Source organism: Diadema setosum, chromosome 10 (assembly GCF_964275005.1).
Source record: "Diadema setosum chromosome 10, eeDiaSeto1, whole genome shotgun sequence".
In the NCBI taxonomy this organism is placed as follows: domain Eukaryota; kingdom Metazoa; phylum Echinodermata; class Echinoidea; order Diadematoida; family Diadematidae; genus Diadema; species Diadema setosum.
In genome coordinates this window covers 32,451,264-32,470,223 of record NC_092694.1, presented here as the reverse complement: position 1 = coordinate 32,470,223, position 18,960 = coordinate 32,451,264, and the positions used below count along the sequence as shown (strand labels likewise).

The 18,960-nt window shown below is 39.5% G+C and overlaps 1 protein-coding gene across 1 annotated transcript; it reads right to left on the bottom strand.

Moving 5' to 3' along the window:
- Window positions 1–5,620: 5,620 nt before the first annotated feature.
- LOC140233946 (uncharacterized) lies at window positions 5,621–13,331 on the bottom strand. Its single transcript, XM_072314033.1, has 4 exons — window positions 13,209–13,331; window positions 11,986–12,016; window positions 9,843–9,948; window positions 5,621–6,584 (listed from the first exon to the last, which is right to left on the bottom strand). Exons 1-4 carry the CDS (start codon window positions 13,329–13,331, stop codon window positions 5,621–5,623), a joined length of 1,224 nt encoding a protein of 407 aa, XP_072170134.1.
- Window positions 13,332–18,960: the final 5,629 nt, after the last annotated feature.

Genomic DNA, 18,960 nt, shown 5'->3' with positions numbered 1-18,960 from the left:
TAGTAGTAACTTAGATGTAGTTATAATAGAAGTAGCGGTAACTTTATTGTTGTGCTATGTTTGCTGTTGATATTATCAGTACCATCATTATTGTTATCATTTTTATCATTATTTCGCATCATCACTTCAGACACTGATTGTGTTAAGCATGTTACTATTTTCAACCAGTGCTTTTAGTCCCTCTGCTTGTCACCTCAAAGTTATGAGAAATAGACAGCAGAGCTGCACATCACATTGGGGACCATGCGTGTTCCTGTAAGAAATCTGTTAGGGAAAAGAGGGATGATGTTATTCATTAAGATGAGTTTTCGATTTCATTTCGTGCTTTCCTTTAACAGTTCCTTTTATTAGACACTAAAACAGACTTCTCAAAAGTCATTGAAGACATCAACGGCAAAGAGAAAGATCTAAATTTGTCAGCTAGTAAATTATTTCAATACAAATATCTGAGGAGAAGTACCCTCAAGTCTATTCTTGTCAACTTTTATTTTTGCCTTGTCCTTTATGACATGAATCATATGGTCGTATGAGCATTACAATGCTTTGGTTAAAGGGTGTGTACAGTTCTGGTCGAGGTGTAGATTTAGCTTTTAACATTTTGCGAGATATTCAGAAACCACTCTATGAGATGTCAAAGAGCATGCAGTTCTAAGGGGTATCAAAAGTTTATTCGATGAAAATCGGTTTTGAAATGGCTGAGATATCCAAAAACAAGGTGAAACAAAGAGATCCTAATAAAGTTGGGGCATGTCGCCTTTTATTATTAGCACTTTTTTGGATATCTCAGCCATTTGAAAACCAATTTTCATCAAATAAACGTTGAATCCTTCTTAAAATTACATGCTCTTTCATATTTCATAAGAGGCTTTTCATTATCTCACTTAGGAATGTTCAAAACATGAATCCCTACCTCAACCAGTACTGTACAGTCCCTTTAAGATCCTCAAACAGTATTATTTCAAGTTAAAATGCTCGGAGGCGTCAGGAGCGGAAATCCGTTCCAGTGCGTTTAATTCTATTCTAAGACTCAGTGAGCGGAAATGCGAACTTAAGATGGTTGCTCGAAATTGTTAGAATAATACTGTTCATCAGGCCATGCAGGCATGCTGCAAACATTTGTTTAGACCCATTGAAACTAATCTGATTCTATTCTCGGTGTGAGCGGCGACTCCAGTCTTCCGGTGAACTAGTGATCTGAGGCATCGGGGGACTGCTGATGCTCCTCAGGTGAGAAATCAATGCGGGGTCGTTCACATAAAAGAGATCATGTTCATTTTTTTCAAATAGATTTTACTTCGATCTCAAACTTCTTTGTGGCTTATCCTGGTTGGTTCCTGAAGCGCCTAAACCGCGTGCAATTATATCAGCACTCGCGGCAGAGCACCTTGCTTCCTTAGGCCCAGACGAGGGTTTGGCACGGATAGGTGGGTAGAATCGGATAAGTGGTTATCGGGTTATCGGGTTATATTTTCGGTTCCCTCCGGAATTCGCGTCGCCGCTCTTCTCTTCCAGGGGTGTCCGTAAGCGGACAATTGTATTTGTTTGTTTGTTTGCTGTTTGTTTGTTTGTTTGTTTGTTTGTTTGTTTGTTTGTTTGTTTGTTTGTTTGTTTGTTTGTTTGTTCTTTAGGGGCGTGTGATACTAAGTAGCGTCTGGCTTCTAAAGTGGTCAAGAATGATTTATGGAGATGAAGCTTTTAATTTGCTCACATTGTTGTCATAATGGTTGTAGGACTCAATCACGAATGAATGCAGTGGTTACTACATTTCATTTCATTTCATTTTATTGTTTCTGTATGGTACAATTATAATCAACTCTGATCACTTTCAGAAATAAACACATAATTCATAATAATTCATGGCCGATTTTGCACATGACAGGTAATCAATCATTGTGACTATAGAGCTACTACGTGAGTGTCATATTCACGAGTGTAAATGGGGGCATGTGTATTTTGAATGAAGGTTTACCAGTCGTTTAAGTTAAGTTTCTAAGACACACCACCGGCCATTTGTTTCATGCTTATTTGATTTTTGTTTACTTCCTTGTCTTAATTAAGATTGATTCTGTTTGTGATGATTTTATCATTTTTTTTTCACCCGTTTTCTCATTTGTGTGGGTAACAACAAAAACTGTGATCATTGGGAATTGTCCGGAAAGTGTTAGGCTACCTTGCGTATACTAGTACACATACAAGCGCACAAACACTACATACAGTACATACACACATTACACTAATAAATGTATATAGAAATGTATATGAATACACACACACACACACACGCACACACACACACACACACACACATATATATATATATATATATATATGAAGAGTTTTTTTTTTTTTTGAAGATTTTGAAGTACGGTCTCTGTCATAAAGTACAAAATAATACCTTTTAAATGATATATCGCTGACTACATTATAATGGTACATTTTTAAAGTTATGGTCAAGAGCAGCATTATTATTCTCTTTATTTTTCTTGACCATTAATCGCAAATATCTCCATTTGGTAGAAATGGACTTATTGGTTTTTGCAAACAAACTCTTCATATATGTATATATATATGTATATATATATATATATATATATATATATATGTATATATGAAGAGTTTGTTCGCAAAAACCGATAAGTCCATTTTTGAAGATTTTAAAATATGGTCTCTGTCATAAAGTACAAAATAATACCTTTTTAAATGATATATTGGTCACTACATATAAAGGCACATTTTTGAAGTTATGGTCAAAAGAAGCAAACATTTTCTTATTATTCTCTTTAATTTTCTTGACCTTTAATCGCAAATATCTCCATTTGGCAAATATGGACTTATCGGTTTTTGCAAACAAACTCTTCATATAGTGAAAACTTTGAACAAAGTAATGGGTTTTCATCGATGAAAACCCATTTTCTTTGCTCAAAGTTTTCACTATTAATTATTTGTTTCTGGTCAGTTTTCCTTTCTTTGTTTCAATATATATATATATATATATATATATATATATATATATATATATATATATATATATATGTATATATATATTATATATATATATATATATATATATATATATATATATATATATTATATATATATATATATATATATATATATATATGCATACATACATACATACATGTTAACATGCGTACAGACATGCACAAAAGGATTGATGGGTTATATGTTTTGTATGTGGCATTTCTGTTCTCTCGCCCATTATCATAATCAGTACCTGATAATATCCCCCTATGAAACATAGAGATAATATTTTGGGCTATTCCCTTCTTGTCATGTTATATGTTCTAATACATCTTTTTTTTTTTCCATGCCCCCTTCTAAATCAGTAGGTTCACCTCAGTGACTTTAGGCTTTGAATGGCTATTGAGTGATTTCATGATAATTCATGCAATATCTGATGTAAAACCTAGTGAACGACACAGAACAACGTAGTGAAAAGAAGACCATGAAGATCAGGTTTCGTTTTCAACTTGTATTCCAAAATATCAGACTGGAACGTAACGTTAGTAATGATATTACGTTTTATCCAGGTAAATATCTGTACATGTAAAATATTATACATCCTCATGTTACATAAATTATACATCTTCTTATGATATCACGCAAATTACTGCAGTATCAAGATCATGAACGTACAACATTATCTTTATAAAAAAAATACGAGCATTATTTTCACTCTTGGAATATAATTTATTCTTTTTCCTCTTAAAAAAAAAAAATGTTATTTTTCATTACGAATGTTTAACATACATGACATAGCATTTAGGTAAACGTTTCAATAAATGTATTGAAAATGCGTCATCCCACAACTAAGGGATTCTGGATTTCATGATTTCAAAGAAAAGAAAATAATGACCTTTATAGGTTCTAAATCACGTTGTACACTACGAGGGGTGGAAAGACGATAATATCAAAACACAAACTAAAAACTGGTTATTATTGTCTGCTACAAGTACTTTATTCATTCACATAATTATCTTTAAACATCTTGTCTATTAAGACACAGTTTTCTTTTTTCTTCCGTCTCATGTAGAATTTTTAAGACTTCATACAAGCTTTCATATCCATGAATGCTGATAAGAAATTACAATAATATCAAGGCAGTACACGTTGCAATGTCCATATCCATTTCCCTACACAGGTTATGTTATTGTTTGACATAAGTCCTGCTCAGCCAGTGCTAAGTGGTTTCCTTGTCCTTCTTCGCTTTTGTGATAGTTAGTATAGGATTCTAATGTCGATACCTTGACACCTTGACAACTTTCCCGTATATATTCATTCAATTTTTTAATGAATTCCATTTTTTTTTGTACGATTTTACAATTTTGATGAATGGGTACATCATTCAAAGCATTACATTCCATAAGTTGTATTCTTGTCTGTAAAGAAAACTAGTACAACCTCGTATCACGACTCGTTTTGTATTTTTCTAGAGCATTTAAGCACATTGCACTGTGTAGGGGTTTTTCGACCTAGTTCACCGACTTTCTATTTTTCATCTACATTTACGACGACCTCAGTAGCACTAATTTCGCTGCTGACGGAGATTGAGACTTGCCGAAATATTACCATGGAAACAAGAAGAGTGCACTTATCATCGAGTAGTCTGAACCGGAAACGCCGAGGGCAGATCGAGCACCCCTCTTTCATCTCACCTATATATCCATCGACGATGCTTCTACATTGGATTTCAACTCCACTCTGTGTTATACAGTATATAATTATTGTGGTAATGGAAACCTACTCGATGCATGTTTCTGTGTGTATGTATGTACAGGGATATTTTTATCATTGTTTTTACTAATCTAAGCTAGGCTCAATCTCGGAAAATCTTTTAGAAAGAATTAACAAATAAGGGTAACTCGAGAGTTTGGTAAGAGTGTACGTTCTATTGACTACAGTTACCAGCATACTACTCTTCGAAAGAAGTACATGATGTATGGGTATAAATTGAGAATAATCTTGTAGTCAGACGGTTCCGTTATTTTTTTCCAGACAGATACGTTTACTGTGCCTTACATTGTATCTGTGACTGTCGTAATGCAAACATAGACAGAACTGACTGCTATCTTATGGCATGGGGAGAATGGTTGAATCACAGATCCAATAGTAACTTTGCAGCCCCTATTGTAAGGTCTAGTATAAGAGATGTGAAGAAAAGCTGGAAAAGGTGTCAAGTACAGCTGGTATTCACAACAGTTTTCTCATTAACACACGCTAGATCTCCTTCCCCTAGATCGATGGCGATTACACATTGAACAGCACCCTGTGCTTAAACAGTGACTTGATGAATTGTCTGACATAACAAGTCGACCCGGATAAGTTCTGGAATATGCAATAGTTGTAATGTTCATTGTTTTTATCTGATCGCTTCTCAGCAACGAGTCATTTAGGATTCACTGAGTGTCAACAGATTAGAGACTCTGCAGTCTTTGCCTTTAAGTCAGGTGATCTTCATTATACACACTGAAGTTAGTAGCCAAGAGTCTAAAACACAAGCAACGAGTTTCACTATTGTTGTTGTTGTTTTTTTTTTTCTGGCCGTCAGCAGCATCCGTCGCACCTCGACTTATGAAGGCAATGCTTTGTGGATCATGATTCAGATGTGGTAGATGGCGGTTCTATTTGAAGAACGTTTCATGGTAGGGTCAAGTGTGAAGTAGACAGGTGAAATACTCTTTGGTGCAACTGCAGGTTTTTGTTCGCTCTTTGCCGCTTTTAATACAGGCCGTCTTAGCTGCACATGTTCGTATTCCGACTGCTTAAGTTGGCGAGAAACTTTATTTAGTGACCACTGGGGAGTTTTATAACCCGCCAAACCAGCTAGCGGAAACCGTGCTTCGCTATAGCAGCCACTCGCAGGACAAACTTTTGGCATCGAAATGGACTGATATCTCTGCCTCTCCTCGGCCGTCCACAGCTTTTCGTCGCCGCCTAAATGGACTTCAATTTCTTCGTACTTCCCGGGTCCCCTTTCCGCCAGCTTCCACGGGTTTTGCCTGCTCAGTGTGTCGTAAATGTTTCCGACGGATCGCCCGATCTTCGAACTAGGCGACATGAGCCGGCTGTAGTTGCACTTGGTCGAGTCCTTTCTCTTCGTCAGATCCTCGCAACTGTCCAAGTTCGTCACGCACAAGTTAGTCAACGACTGGAATGTTCTCTGCAGCATGGTCTTCTTGTTCGCGCCAAACTTCTTTAGCTTGGTGGTCGCCTCGCAGGCCTTGCTCTTCGCGCTGGTCGCATAACTCTTCTTCTCCTCCTCCAATGGTTTGTCCTCGAGCGGACAAATCTGGATGCTCTCGTAATAGTTGCACGACCGGCGGAGGTCCGGCTCCGACTTGCCGACGTCGCCGATGTGGTCCCACGAAGACACGGCGTCGGTAATGTCGACAATGCTGTAGCAGAGGGCCTTGCCCGGCTGTGAGTAGATCGGCATATCGGGTTCGATGACCTTGGGCAGGGTTTTCGACTTCTTCTCGAAGACTTTCGGCTCCACGTGAAAAATGCGTCCGCTCTTGGTTGGCTTGGTGTTCTCGTACGTGTGCTTCTTTTTCTTCGCTTTTCTGCAGATGAGAAAAAATAGTAAAACGAAGATTCGTGATTGATATGTGCATTGCTGTTTGTCATATCATTTAAAAATGAAATGGCTGAATTATAATGAATACTTGTTCTCCCCACATTAATCATGTATTCTTTCTTATGAATCGAATTCCCGAAATTTATACAGACATAAGAATTGACCCTCCACTTCACTTCTATTTCTATTTTGACATTTGAATAAAACTATTGGATAAAATATATGCCTTTATCTTACATAAATCAAAGCCCCTTTCCCAGGTCTATAGTTTCCATAAATGTTATGTGCAGTGTCTGAAAGCAGGTGCATGCCATCTTTTTTTTTCTTTTTTTTTGTGTTTTATCTATGAACAAATCTGATATCATTCTACTGTACTAAGATTGAATTTATTGGATGTCAATGTTCATTCTGGTGTTATCATGTTTATGTTTTTGCTTTTATAATAATTCACTACAATCCTTTGCGCGCAGCTAAAGTTCGTCATAGCGATAATAGGGTAGGGAAGAAGGTTTTAAGTGGACAAAGGATGAGAGAACGGATATCTTAGACTCTGCGATAATGACGCGACTTTGGATAATGTTTGAAACATAAAACTAGAGCACTACATGTTCAGATAGGGGAAAGAAACATCATTCTGTCTTGTGATTGAAAATATTTGATATTTCCTTCGTCTTGAAATCCCGCGTACATACAGTCTCTTCAGAGTGACATATACAAAAGAGGAAAACCTTGTTCCGCATTACTTTCTAACGAATTTAGCACAGCCAGTTTCGGCCTCAATTACGGACGTCACTTTCATTGGCACATATCTTCCACGAGATCTCTCTCTTGGCAGACGATCTTTTCTCCATCTGCATCTTCGTCTCCGTTTCCTCGCTCTCGATCTATTTCGGTCGTCTTCTCGATCCATACATTTATATCCTCCTCCTCCTTCTCCCTCTCTCCCTCTCTCTCTCTCTCTTTCTTGCTCTCTCTCTCCCTTCTCCCTCCTTCTTTCTGTCTCTTTCTGAAGTTCTCCTCTCCTCAGATCGGTGCCAAAAACTTTAATTCCAATTTCTATAAATGTCAAATAAATCGCCAAGCGGAAACTCGGGTTGAAGGCTCAATATCTCCAATCTCTCGAAAGACAGATTTTTTTCTCTCTCTCTCTCTTTCTCTCTCTGTTGCTTTATTCCATCATCAGAAAAGAGACTCCGAAAGAGAAAGGAGAGGGGAAAAAGTGGAGAAGGCAAGCGTGCCTGCGAGTCTTGACGGCAGAGAATTAAGAGCAGTCCCGCGGTCCTGCCGGCACGGAAATTAGAACGGTTGGGCCAAGATCTTCACTAAGCCACATTATTTTGAGCGCAAAGAGCAGTACACTTGTGGAACAGTCATCAAACAATGACATAGGCCGTGTTGAACATCGGTGAATAATGCTACCTTGACCTTGTTCTTGTTAAAGAGATAGTGGTCACACTGCTTATTCGCAACAGATTATAGAGGAGGGATGTTGCTATCACGTTTGGCTTTTTATACATATGTTATCGTCATGATTGTGCTTGAGGGTTTCTTTATAAAGAACAAGATGCAATCTTCTTTTATATTCTCTTCAGGGACATTAACATCATCTTTTCTCCTAATGTCCATCTGTTCTCCTAATGTCCACTGTTATCTCTATTCGCATGTATGTTTATACAGCATGTTTTATTTTATGAGCAGATTGGTACATAAACATAATCATCATTATTCCTAACCTTTGAAGACTTCGTGTTTGTGTGTCATTTGTTTGAACAGACACTAACTTCTGGTTCACCAAAAAAGAAAAAAAAAACAACAACAACAGCAGTATTACAGGTTACCAGTTTACGGGGATTACCATACAATTCGGAGCGAAAGCTTCTCATTCAATTTCTCATTCATGGAGTTTCTCGAGTAGTAAATTGTGATGATGAAAATTGTAGCCACTGATATAGATAAGTGCTCTTGTCGCATAATTTATCTCGCTGTCTTGTTGTCGTTGTTGCTTTGTGAATCAATTGCACCATGATGTGCAGTTCTGGTTGTCCGTTTTGCTGTGCTTTCATTTTGTTATGTTTCTCCTTTTATTATGTAACAGTCGATCGCTATATGTGGTATTGGTGATCTGTAACTAGAAACAACGTAATAAGTTTTGATTTGGTTAATACACTGTCGGGCACTGACGGGACGATGAGTTTATAGACGAGGTACCCTTCATACCTGCGTTACACCTACATAGATACGTTTTATTCTGTCGGCATTGGTCGGCGCGTATAAAGCACGCGCCCTCTCAGCATGTTGAAGGTAGAAGGGAAGCTATTCGTAACCGAGGTTATCTCGACAGCTTATGATCTGTCCCACGGACGAGTATTTTGAGAAAGTATGCAGGCGTCTTTATCGGTGATTTCACGTCTGGAAACCCGAGATACTCGCGTCTATATAGCCATCTCTTTTGGGGGAGTTTACCGACTTCTCTAAATTGAGCTCCAAGAGTTTGATGCCTTATATACTTAACTTAACCCTTTCCAAACTCGATTTGAAACCCCTGCTGATTCTCTACTCGTCTCTCTAGTTCCTGAATGTAATCGGTAAATCTAAATATGCAATGACGGTCTACTGTCACACCGTGGTCCCTTTCCATAGGGCTACGTCTATTTACTTGTTTATTTTTTTTTTCATGTTTGGGCTATGATTTTGAATAATACCTTGTTGGATTGTATATCATGTGGTTTGTTGTTGTTACCTTCCAAAAAATCTAAAAACACGTTTCCCTTGATTTTGTTACAGATAAAGGCATAATGACATACTTATTTGATACTGCAGTGGCATGCTTGTATAAATCCTCCAAAGGTAAGATTTATATTGATTTGACATGCAGAAAATGTTCCAAAGGTTAACGTCAGCAAATTGCTTCAGGCAAAAGTCAAAAGTTTAGGAAAAAAAATAAAAAAAAAGAAAGGCGTAGATTGATGCTATAATCTAAGTGTTAAACGGCCAAGCCATCTTTAAGCTGTCATTGTCAACGCGTGGGACTATACAGGAAAAAAAATCCTTCCTCGCTTCATGAATATTTAAAACGTCTTTCGTAGCCAAAATGTGAAGCCTAGCATTGGTCCAATACGGAAACACTACAACCCGTCAGTTTGTCTGGCTAAGAGAGGGTTAATGTTTTCTGAAGGTAATCGTGGTGGGTCGCGGGAAGTGCAGAAGGAACCCTTCAGACTCTAACCCAAAATAAACCGCCTACCTGCGTCGACGATAGATGAAAAGGTGAATCAGAGCGCACACCAAGATCACCATAACAACCATCACGTAGAGACTGGTCTGGATGATAGCCGCATTGTGAGGGCGCCCTGTATAACACAGATTAAAAGACGATAAAATCATTAGAAACTGTGCAGCTCATAAAAGAATGGTATTGTCGAGTATTTCTTAACTACTCTTTGAAAGACAACACATTGTATTTCCACAATGACAGCGTTTCACCTTGCTCCATTTCATGCCATCCATGATGTTACAAATCGATGATCACCTTGATACCTATAATAATTATTTCTCTCAAGTGCGAATAAACTCAAGGTAGATATGACATTAAACTGAAAGGGATATAACCATGGTAACAGGCAGTGTAAAGGCAGTAGTGTATCCTATAGAAAGGCCTCCTTAAATCAATTTCAAAATTAAGGCTTATTTCACTTTTTCAAAAGAACACCAAATAACTAATATGATGTGCAGATGAGATTACAATACAATGAAATCAGTCCTCAATAGCTGACTCTTATAATTCTTCACTCCTGTGTTCCTGCTGATTTGGTTTGGTCTGTTCATTTTTTTATCATTGAACTAGTAAATCTTCGTGCCTTCTCCTGCCTATTGAAACGTGAGGGAATCATGTGAGGATTAAAAAGGTCGCAGAGTGATGTTGAACAGATACACAAAGGACAAACTTGTCAAGACGTTTCATATCCTTTTTTTTCTGATGGGAAAAGTCAACTTAGCCTGACAATGACATTGCCTACACGATCCTTCACATAATCTCAGATAATAGCCCATGACATTTTTCTTTTGTTGAAGGCCATCACAGGAATCATGCACGTGTAATCGTAATCAACCCTAAGGATAAGACGTAGGATCATCCCTTGGTTAAAGCAGAACCTTGCTTTATCACGTCAGGGATGGGCGGATATAAACGTTGATGCATACAAGCCACTTGCCGAAGAGAGATGGGCTTTTGAGGTAGGCCAACAATTCGTTTCTCAATTGTCGTAATTAATCATTACCCACATGTGACCAACGCCGTTTCCCGTCTACGGTGAACTTGGATGTTTAGAAATTGAGGGGTTGATGCACTCTCTGTATATTATGTTTTCATCCTTGTGATGTAAGGCCTAACCCTGTCGTTTACCTCGGGACTTTGGTATACCCATAATGGGTGGGGGCCTTTCAAGCTTGTTACGTAATTAAAAACAAGCGGACAACCCACCTGCGCGATTTATAGTATCCCGGACTAAGAAGTAAGGAGGGGGAATTCTTAGAACTCCGAGTCACTGCTGTATCCCGTTTAGGTTTATTCTTAGCTTACGGCGAACTGTTTGGCTGCGCGTGTGCAGTGATAGAGGCAAAATACCTGGTCAGTAATATCTGCGTAATGAGCTTGCATTAAGATCTGTCTCCATCGATACACGTCAAAATCCTACACTCGCAATCCCGGAGATATTCAATTCCAGACAATTATCCTACAAGTTTCGAAAAGGGGAAATGAATAACTTTCCATTCGCTGTAATTGAGCAAGTGGAATTGTAGCTCTAGTCTTGTTGAATGCTGTAATGATTTGTAGCTGACAATCGTCATTTGTGATACTGGGAAACAATTTACGAGGTAATGAAAGGCAGTCTTCTAAAACAACTTGAAGCTACTAACACAGGGGGCGTTGTTGACCTACGCCCCTCTCTACTGAAGCACATAAGAGCCACCCCATTCCTGACTTTTTAATGCTAATCCATCAAATTAAAGATCGAACCCCCCCCCCTTCCTCTCTGTCTCATGTATATCATGATAAATCATACTTCCTTCTAATATAACGTTTCTCTACAACCCGATGTGCGTGTCTTTTGTTTTGTTGCTGTTTTTGCTCTTTATCCCAAGTTATGTAGTGCAACAAGAATAATCATGACATTCATTTTAAGATACAGGGATGGAGGCGCTTTCCTTGTGAATCATGTGCTAATATCTCTTAGATAGAGGGTTTCTTTTTTTTTTCGCTTTCATTACCAGTGACACTTAAGAGATGAACAGGGACATCAAAACACTGGAATGTGCCACACCCTCAGTTCAATCACTCCGTTATTTAACGCTCGCGCGTAAGAAGTTAATCTCTCCGTTTTTCTTACGAGCTGTCGCCATATTGTGACGAGCGTGGCGCTGTTAATCTGTTTGTGTGAAAGAGATTAGATACACGAATTTGGAGCGCTGAAAATCGGAGATGTCTTAGACGTAGACAGGAAGATCGCTGATTCAAACTTCCCCGTCCGTTTTTCTACTCAAGGCTGACGCTTTATATAAACTAGCACGCACAGGATACATACTGTGAACTTGCCTTATATACTTAGTAACCAACATCGGTGCGAGTATAGGAGGTGATCTCGGATAGTTTTGCAGTAATGCATGATTGAAAACTCGGGATCCTAAACATCTTTGATAATCATTAACACCCAAATAAGGCTCGCCTACACTTTGTAAGCTTGTAAAACATGTGTCACAGCAGTAGGAAAACGTAACTGTATACCCCCAGGTACAATGTAATACCAACTTTTGCACAAACTGTAGATAACAATCACCGTAAGTCGTAAGTATCCACATAATTCAACGATCCGAATTGTAATAGTGTTGATTGTGAATACAGCCACCATGAGAGAAAATTAAATTGGCTCACTGAGCGGAATTACGTTTTGGCTGGAAAGCAGACGAATACTAATTACCACAGTGACTATTCTTCGTCTTTATGCAGTCAACCAACGTATACCAAAGATAACTGGATTGAAATGAGTTCGTTTGAAACTGTAAATTCACGTGTGTCATCAAAGTTTAATTCATCTGATTCCATGGTATCTAAATAAATTTCACAATAACGATAGAAATGCAAGATATATACACTAAGCTTACACACATATACAAGTGTGAGTTTCTGAACACTGATCCTTGTACCTCTTTTTGCAATGTTTACCAATCTTAATGTTTTATAGATCGCAATTAACAGAGAGGTAATATAGTCATAGTTAATATTTCAAAAAGTTGCGATAAACCTAAAGCATCACGCTGTCCCGACGTGAAACGGTCAACATCTTTATCTTTTTAATATATCTATCCCTTCGAACAAATCACTGTTAAATCGACTTCTTAAAGTTCAGTAGGCTTACAATGAAAAGAAGCCTAATGAGGAACAGTAGAACAAGCCCACACGTTGCAAAGGAGACATGGTTATCATTGTTTTGATAGTTACAAGAATGTACTCGCCATGTTTTCCAGGAGGTCTACTTATTAATACGAATGCTAAAGTACTACTATGTTATGCTGTGCGCAATGAGAACGCAGAGTTGGCGGAATCCGTACCTGCGTCTTTTGGAACGCTGCCCTGAAGGGACGCCTCTGAGTTGCCGTCGTGAACTCTTCCGCTGATGGGGTTGTGACGAGCTCGTGCCCCGTTGAGCACCGTTGAGAGCACGTTAGATGAAGCCATGGTTGTAGCAGTTGTAGAAATCGGTAACAAAGTACTCATAATCGCTCCATGAATAAAGATGGACTCAATCGAATAGCACACTGACGATTTGTTTTTAATACACCACGAAGAGTTCACTACACGTTTCTTGCTATCCAATACGAGTCCACAATGCAGTGCAGAATCTTACTGTCCTGGGTGGTCTGTAGTGTGAGGAACACAAGTGGCTTTACCATAAATCCTCGTTGTATCCCAGTTACTGCGAGCATTCAATGTCGTTTTGAAGCCTGCGTCGATTTTCACACAGAATTTCGTGAGAAGAACGTCTACCGTTGATCCAAGGGAAAAGAAGATGAACGTCTAGAAATTTGAGATAATCTGTACCGGTCTCTCCATTAGGGCAGGGTGACAAGATAATTGAGTCGATACACTCCACCGAGCTAGTTTTTCCCAGTTACTCACTCTCGGGATCGGTTTATCCTCCGTCTATCTTCTCCAGAGGTCTGTCAGAGTATGATATGAAACTGCCGGGGTTCGGCTGGCAAGTTTTGTGCGAAAGTTCAGCAGGTACCCGCCAATGCAGGGGGGCTATCCGCTCCCCAGATATGAGTCAATCTACACAGCTAGATGCTCTCAGCACGCCATCAGCACTATTGGTGCGCTCGGTCGTCTGACACACTCGTGATGTTCCCGACCACGCATGCGCGGCTGTGGATTTTGGTACATGTCTCTTTGATCCTCAGAAGTTGTGAGCGTTGTGAGCTGGCAAGACCGAACCCCCCCCCCCCCCTTGCCAGCCTCGTCCTGCACATACATTTCCTTCTTGGTGAGAAGAGATATAAAGTACAGGTATATTAAACGATTTTTTTTTGTTCGCTTTGCTTGTCGCGTTTACGTTCCTGGATTATGCACCACGCCCCCCCCCCCCCTCCTCCGGTGCAGAAAATTAAAATGAAAATCAGTTTTAGAGTTTGCTAGAGTGAAACAAATTGAAAATGGTATCACATGTCATAAACTTTTGTCCTTGATCTGATCTTTTAATGTTTGCTTGCATTTGGAATGGTCCACTTGGAGATGAGTGTAATATAAGACGTTATGATACACCAGCATATTATTATGCAATTGTTTTTTTAATGGAAAGGTGCAGTCGTTGACAATAGAAGGAAATGTCAGGTAAGCAGCCAGGTCCATCAGAATAATTTCCTTCACAAATAACATGCGGTGGTATACAACTTCACTTGATTATCGTAAATTAATGTCAAGAACATTGCATAGACATGGAGCGTGCTTGCGCCTCTTTATGTGAATATGTACACAGCCAATCACGCACACATAAAATATATGGTTTTGAGTTATGATGTAAAATTTTACTTTAATAATCATGTTGATAGGAAATGATGCATTGGGTAATATCACGACTCCCCCTCCCCCCCCCCCCCTCCACACACACACAAACACATAGAAAATAAGTCCGGTAACTACCCCCCCCCCCATTATAATAATATATAATCTCTTCAGCTCTATGTGTAAAGATTAGTAGACATACTTCCCTATAAGCCCTGTCACTCATTGTCGATCCATCCTGGCTTTCTAAATATGTTTTAGCAATTAGTTGATGGCAGATACTTTATGAGAACCATTTTGATTTATAGGTAGCAACATTTGTCAAGTGACGAACTGTCTGTTCATGGTCTTGTAGATCTTAATTTAAGGTCGAAAGCGAAACCAACGTATGTATTCAAACATTGTTGGTTAAAAAGGGAAAAGAGAGAAATATCATGCCAGAACCATCTGTCTGTACACACACACACACACACACACACACACACGATACTACAGATATACCCCTCCCCTTTTTTCAGTCTCAGGCTTTCTAAGCAGTCCCTGCTGCTGATCCTTGAGGCGATGAGTAAAAGACGATGCGAGGCATTGTCAGTGGATTTGATAACATTGCGTGTTCTTGAGCGAAACCGCACGAGATCGACGCTGTCAGCTGCCGAGACGACATTATGACAACCTGCCTACGACAGCTCAACGTGACACTGATTATCCCGGGTTTGATCGAATACGAGACAATCGTATGAGCATCAGGTGTCATATTCATAATATGACCCTTTGTTTCCTAACGACGTTCTTGTTGCTGTTTCTCTGCAGTGATGGATAAATATTAATAACCACGAAAGGACAATCACAATGAAGATCGAAAACCTTGATAGTGTTCGATGTGATAATCTAAAATTGCATTTGCAATAAAGACAAGTAGTTCCTACAACACTAACAATCAAGGGAATGTACGAATTTACTAAAAACACTACAAGCAGGAATGTGCACGAATTATTGTTCATGACATCAGAAAGCTTGACCAAAGATTACGCTCAGGACACAGACACAACTAATACTCAGTAACAAGTACTGGAACCAGTACTGAAATCCATGTAGATGAACTTATGGATGCATGCAGATGCAGAACTCATACAAAGATGTTTCAGTGTTGTGGTGTCTCTATGGGATGCGGTAATATCTTTATAAATGGACGTATATTTTGCCAATAGATTGATGATCGTCAGTGACAACAGCAACTGTACCCAAGGTGTGCAGTTCGCTGGACCATAATAAAATGGGTCTTCATGCTTTTGCTGCATCAGACATTTTCAGCGAAGAGAAATTTAAACCGACAGCGTGCATTCCGACAACATGCCGAGGAATAGGGAAAAAGAGTTGTTCACATCGAGCGGATGCTCTGAGGGGATCTGTTTATTGTGTTCATCTGAATCTATTTCCCAATGCGCTGGAACAAATTTGCCCTAATTCGGTTCTTTCCTTTCGACGGGGAGAACTAACTCTGAGTCAGGATGGTCTATAATTTGTAAATGGTGTGTGGAGCGCTCATTTCACCCAACCAACACCTCTAGAAGTTAATGTCGATGTCCCCGGCAAGACAGACAAATGTATTGGAGAGATTAGTGAAGTATTCTGCTGTTGTGTTTAGAGCATTGTCACTCCTCATAGTTCGACTCAGCCGGAAGACACTGTAAAGTCTTGTATAAATCATGCTAATCTGTACGACATGGACAATGGAACCATTACCAGATGCCATTTTCTACACGCTACACTTCTTGGTCAACAAGAGAATAAGACACTACCGGCTACTATCCTTAAGGCATAGGCCATCACGCAACAACGCGTTGGATGGAATGATGCATACATTCAAAAGTGTTACATGATTTCTAGTTAAACTTAAGTAGTCCTACTCAGGAAACAGTCATTTTTTTTTTCTATTTTCTTACTTTTCATGCCAAGATGGAACCTGGGAACAAGACATATTGTGCAGGGATTCGAACCCCGCACCCGTCGGGTTCAGTCTTGTGTAACATGGTTTGTTGGCCAAGTCCTTCTTGATCCAGGGGTGTCAATAGTCATCTGGTATTGCAGGGGGAATTGTAATACCAGGGCCTTCTTGGAGAGCGGTTTTAACACTGCAGAGGTTACTCAGGAGAAACATGACCAAAGTAATAATATTATCATTATCAACAATTAGTATAATTACGGCAGTTATCATCATGGCTATGATAGTGATCATATCCATATTTTCGTATCTTTCTGGTTAATTTCGCTGCATACTCTTTTATGTATCATGCTGTAATGTAATATCCTCTGTGTGTCTACACTAACCACTGTAGAGCCTGGAGCAGTATATAACAAAACAGAAAAAACAAGCAAACGTCTGTTATTGGCTGTAGCTTACCTGAGAGTACCACGTGACCAGGTTTTGCGTGAGAGAATGAGTCCAATAAAACAATTGACCTTGCCAAGACACAACCGGATGATCTCTTCGAACGGCGATTTCGTTGTCCTGTTAAGTCTAGGATCAAGTACTGTTTGGAAAAGATACCGCGTGAGACGGTTAAGAAACCAAACAACATCCTGTTCAAAACTGAGTCCAAAGCCTCCAACTAGAACCTGATCCTTGAAATTCTCACTGTCACGATGTTATTCTATCGTTGTTTTGATGGACAGCGATTCAATCCTGGAGGTCAATGCTGGTGTCGTAAACATCGGGATTCGTCATTTACTAGCAGAAAGAAGAGAGATTATGGTTAGACAAGAAAGAATTGATATTACTAAGGTGGCATAGGTGAGAAAATAATGTGAAGAATATAAACTGAGAACTTTTAAAAGGAATTGGTTGCCACTATTGTGGCGTAATACGTTTCGGCCGTTGAAGAAATGGAAATTCGTAACTAGGCAACCTTGCGACGGACAACTTTAAGTTTCCCCCGAGGGACTGGGTAAACTACAGCACAACAGCTGTAGACAGGGGATCTGAACCATGAACCTCAGGGCTGAGTGCCCGTGGCCCTATTTCTTTGGCCATCTGCTTTTTTGGCCCTGCCCGGTGCCAATAAATCTCCGGACAACGTGACTTTCTAGAGAGGTCTGCCTTGGCCAATGATCACAATCTCTAGGTATCCGACGATGCCGGGTAAACCGTAATTAATGCGGAAACCTCGGGAATGCCAATGTCAACAATGCTGAGGCCTTAATAAGTAAATACGAATATGGTCACATCAATAATGATTTTTTTTTAACTTTTGCGTATCCAGTGCCTGTTCTTGCTTTTTCATCGGGAGGTAAGAGGGAGATTCCCCCTCCCCCGGCTTGATTTGATAGTTCCGCCATTGACTTTTCGTAGCGTTTACTTAATCGTTGTGTTGTTTTTGTTTTGTTTACATTCTTCAGGATGTAAAGGCTAACTTGCTAGGTCTAGAACATCAGTCCTTGTGCTTATTTCATTGGTAGGATGAAGCGAAATTGGTTGGAAGGAGACACGTTAAAGAACGGAGGCACCGCCCAGTGGGCTTCCTTGGTCTGTGGTTAGCAGCTCAATTAAAACTATAGGGATATGTCATTTTGCGGCAAACTCTAGATACACTGCAGGTATAGGTTTGCTGATGGAGGCACCCAGGATGATTCTTTCTTTCTTTCTTTCTTTCCTTCTTTTTCACTACAGATTAAAGTAACAACGGGGGGGGGGGGGTTAAGGATGTTAGTGAATCTTCCTAGAGTTTTCAACTATCCAACACCATTGTTGTTGCCTTGATGACGATGGTCAAGTTTTCGAAGTAAATGTTTTGTGTTTTTGTTCAATGAGTAATTTGCGTTGAATTGTAATGCCCTTGACACAATAACAACATACTAATTCAAGCCCTAACCCGTGGGAGACATGTTTTTACGTAAATTAGAGGGGTTTTCTTTCGGATATGACAGGTATTCTCCCTAGTTGAGTATTACGAATATCCGTTGATTATATGGCATCAACAAGACCAGTGAGAAGAAGAAGCTGATGCTTCAAAACAATGATCGGATTAACCCCAGCACTTATTACACTCACGTGTAACAGCCCGTAGATGTATATTTTGCTCGGTGTTAGCCTTGATACTGGCACGGTTATTCGCGGACTGAAATATCAAGGAAATTATGCGTGTCACGTTCACTATCCCGATATGTTGGCAACGGTTGTACAAGAGGGATTCAAGGGCGTTAGGGGGTGGATTGGACAAAGATTTGACCAAAGGAAATCTCTCCGCGGGAGAACTGGCACGAAACACAACAGTGCGATGAGAAACAGCCCCGGACATTGTGCACAGCC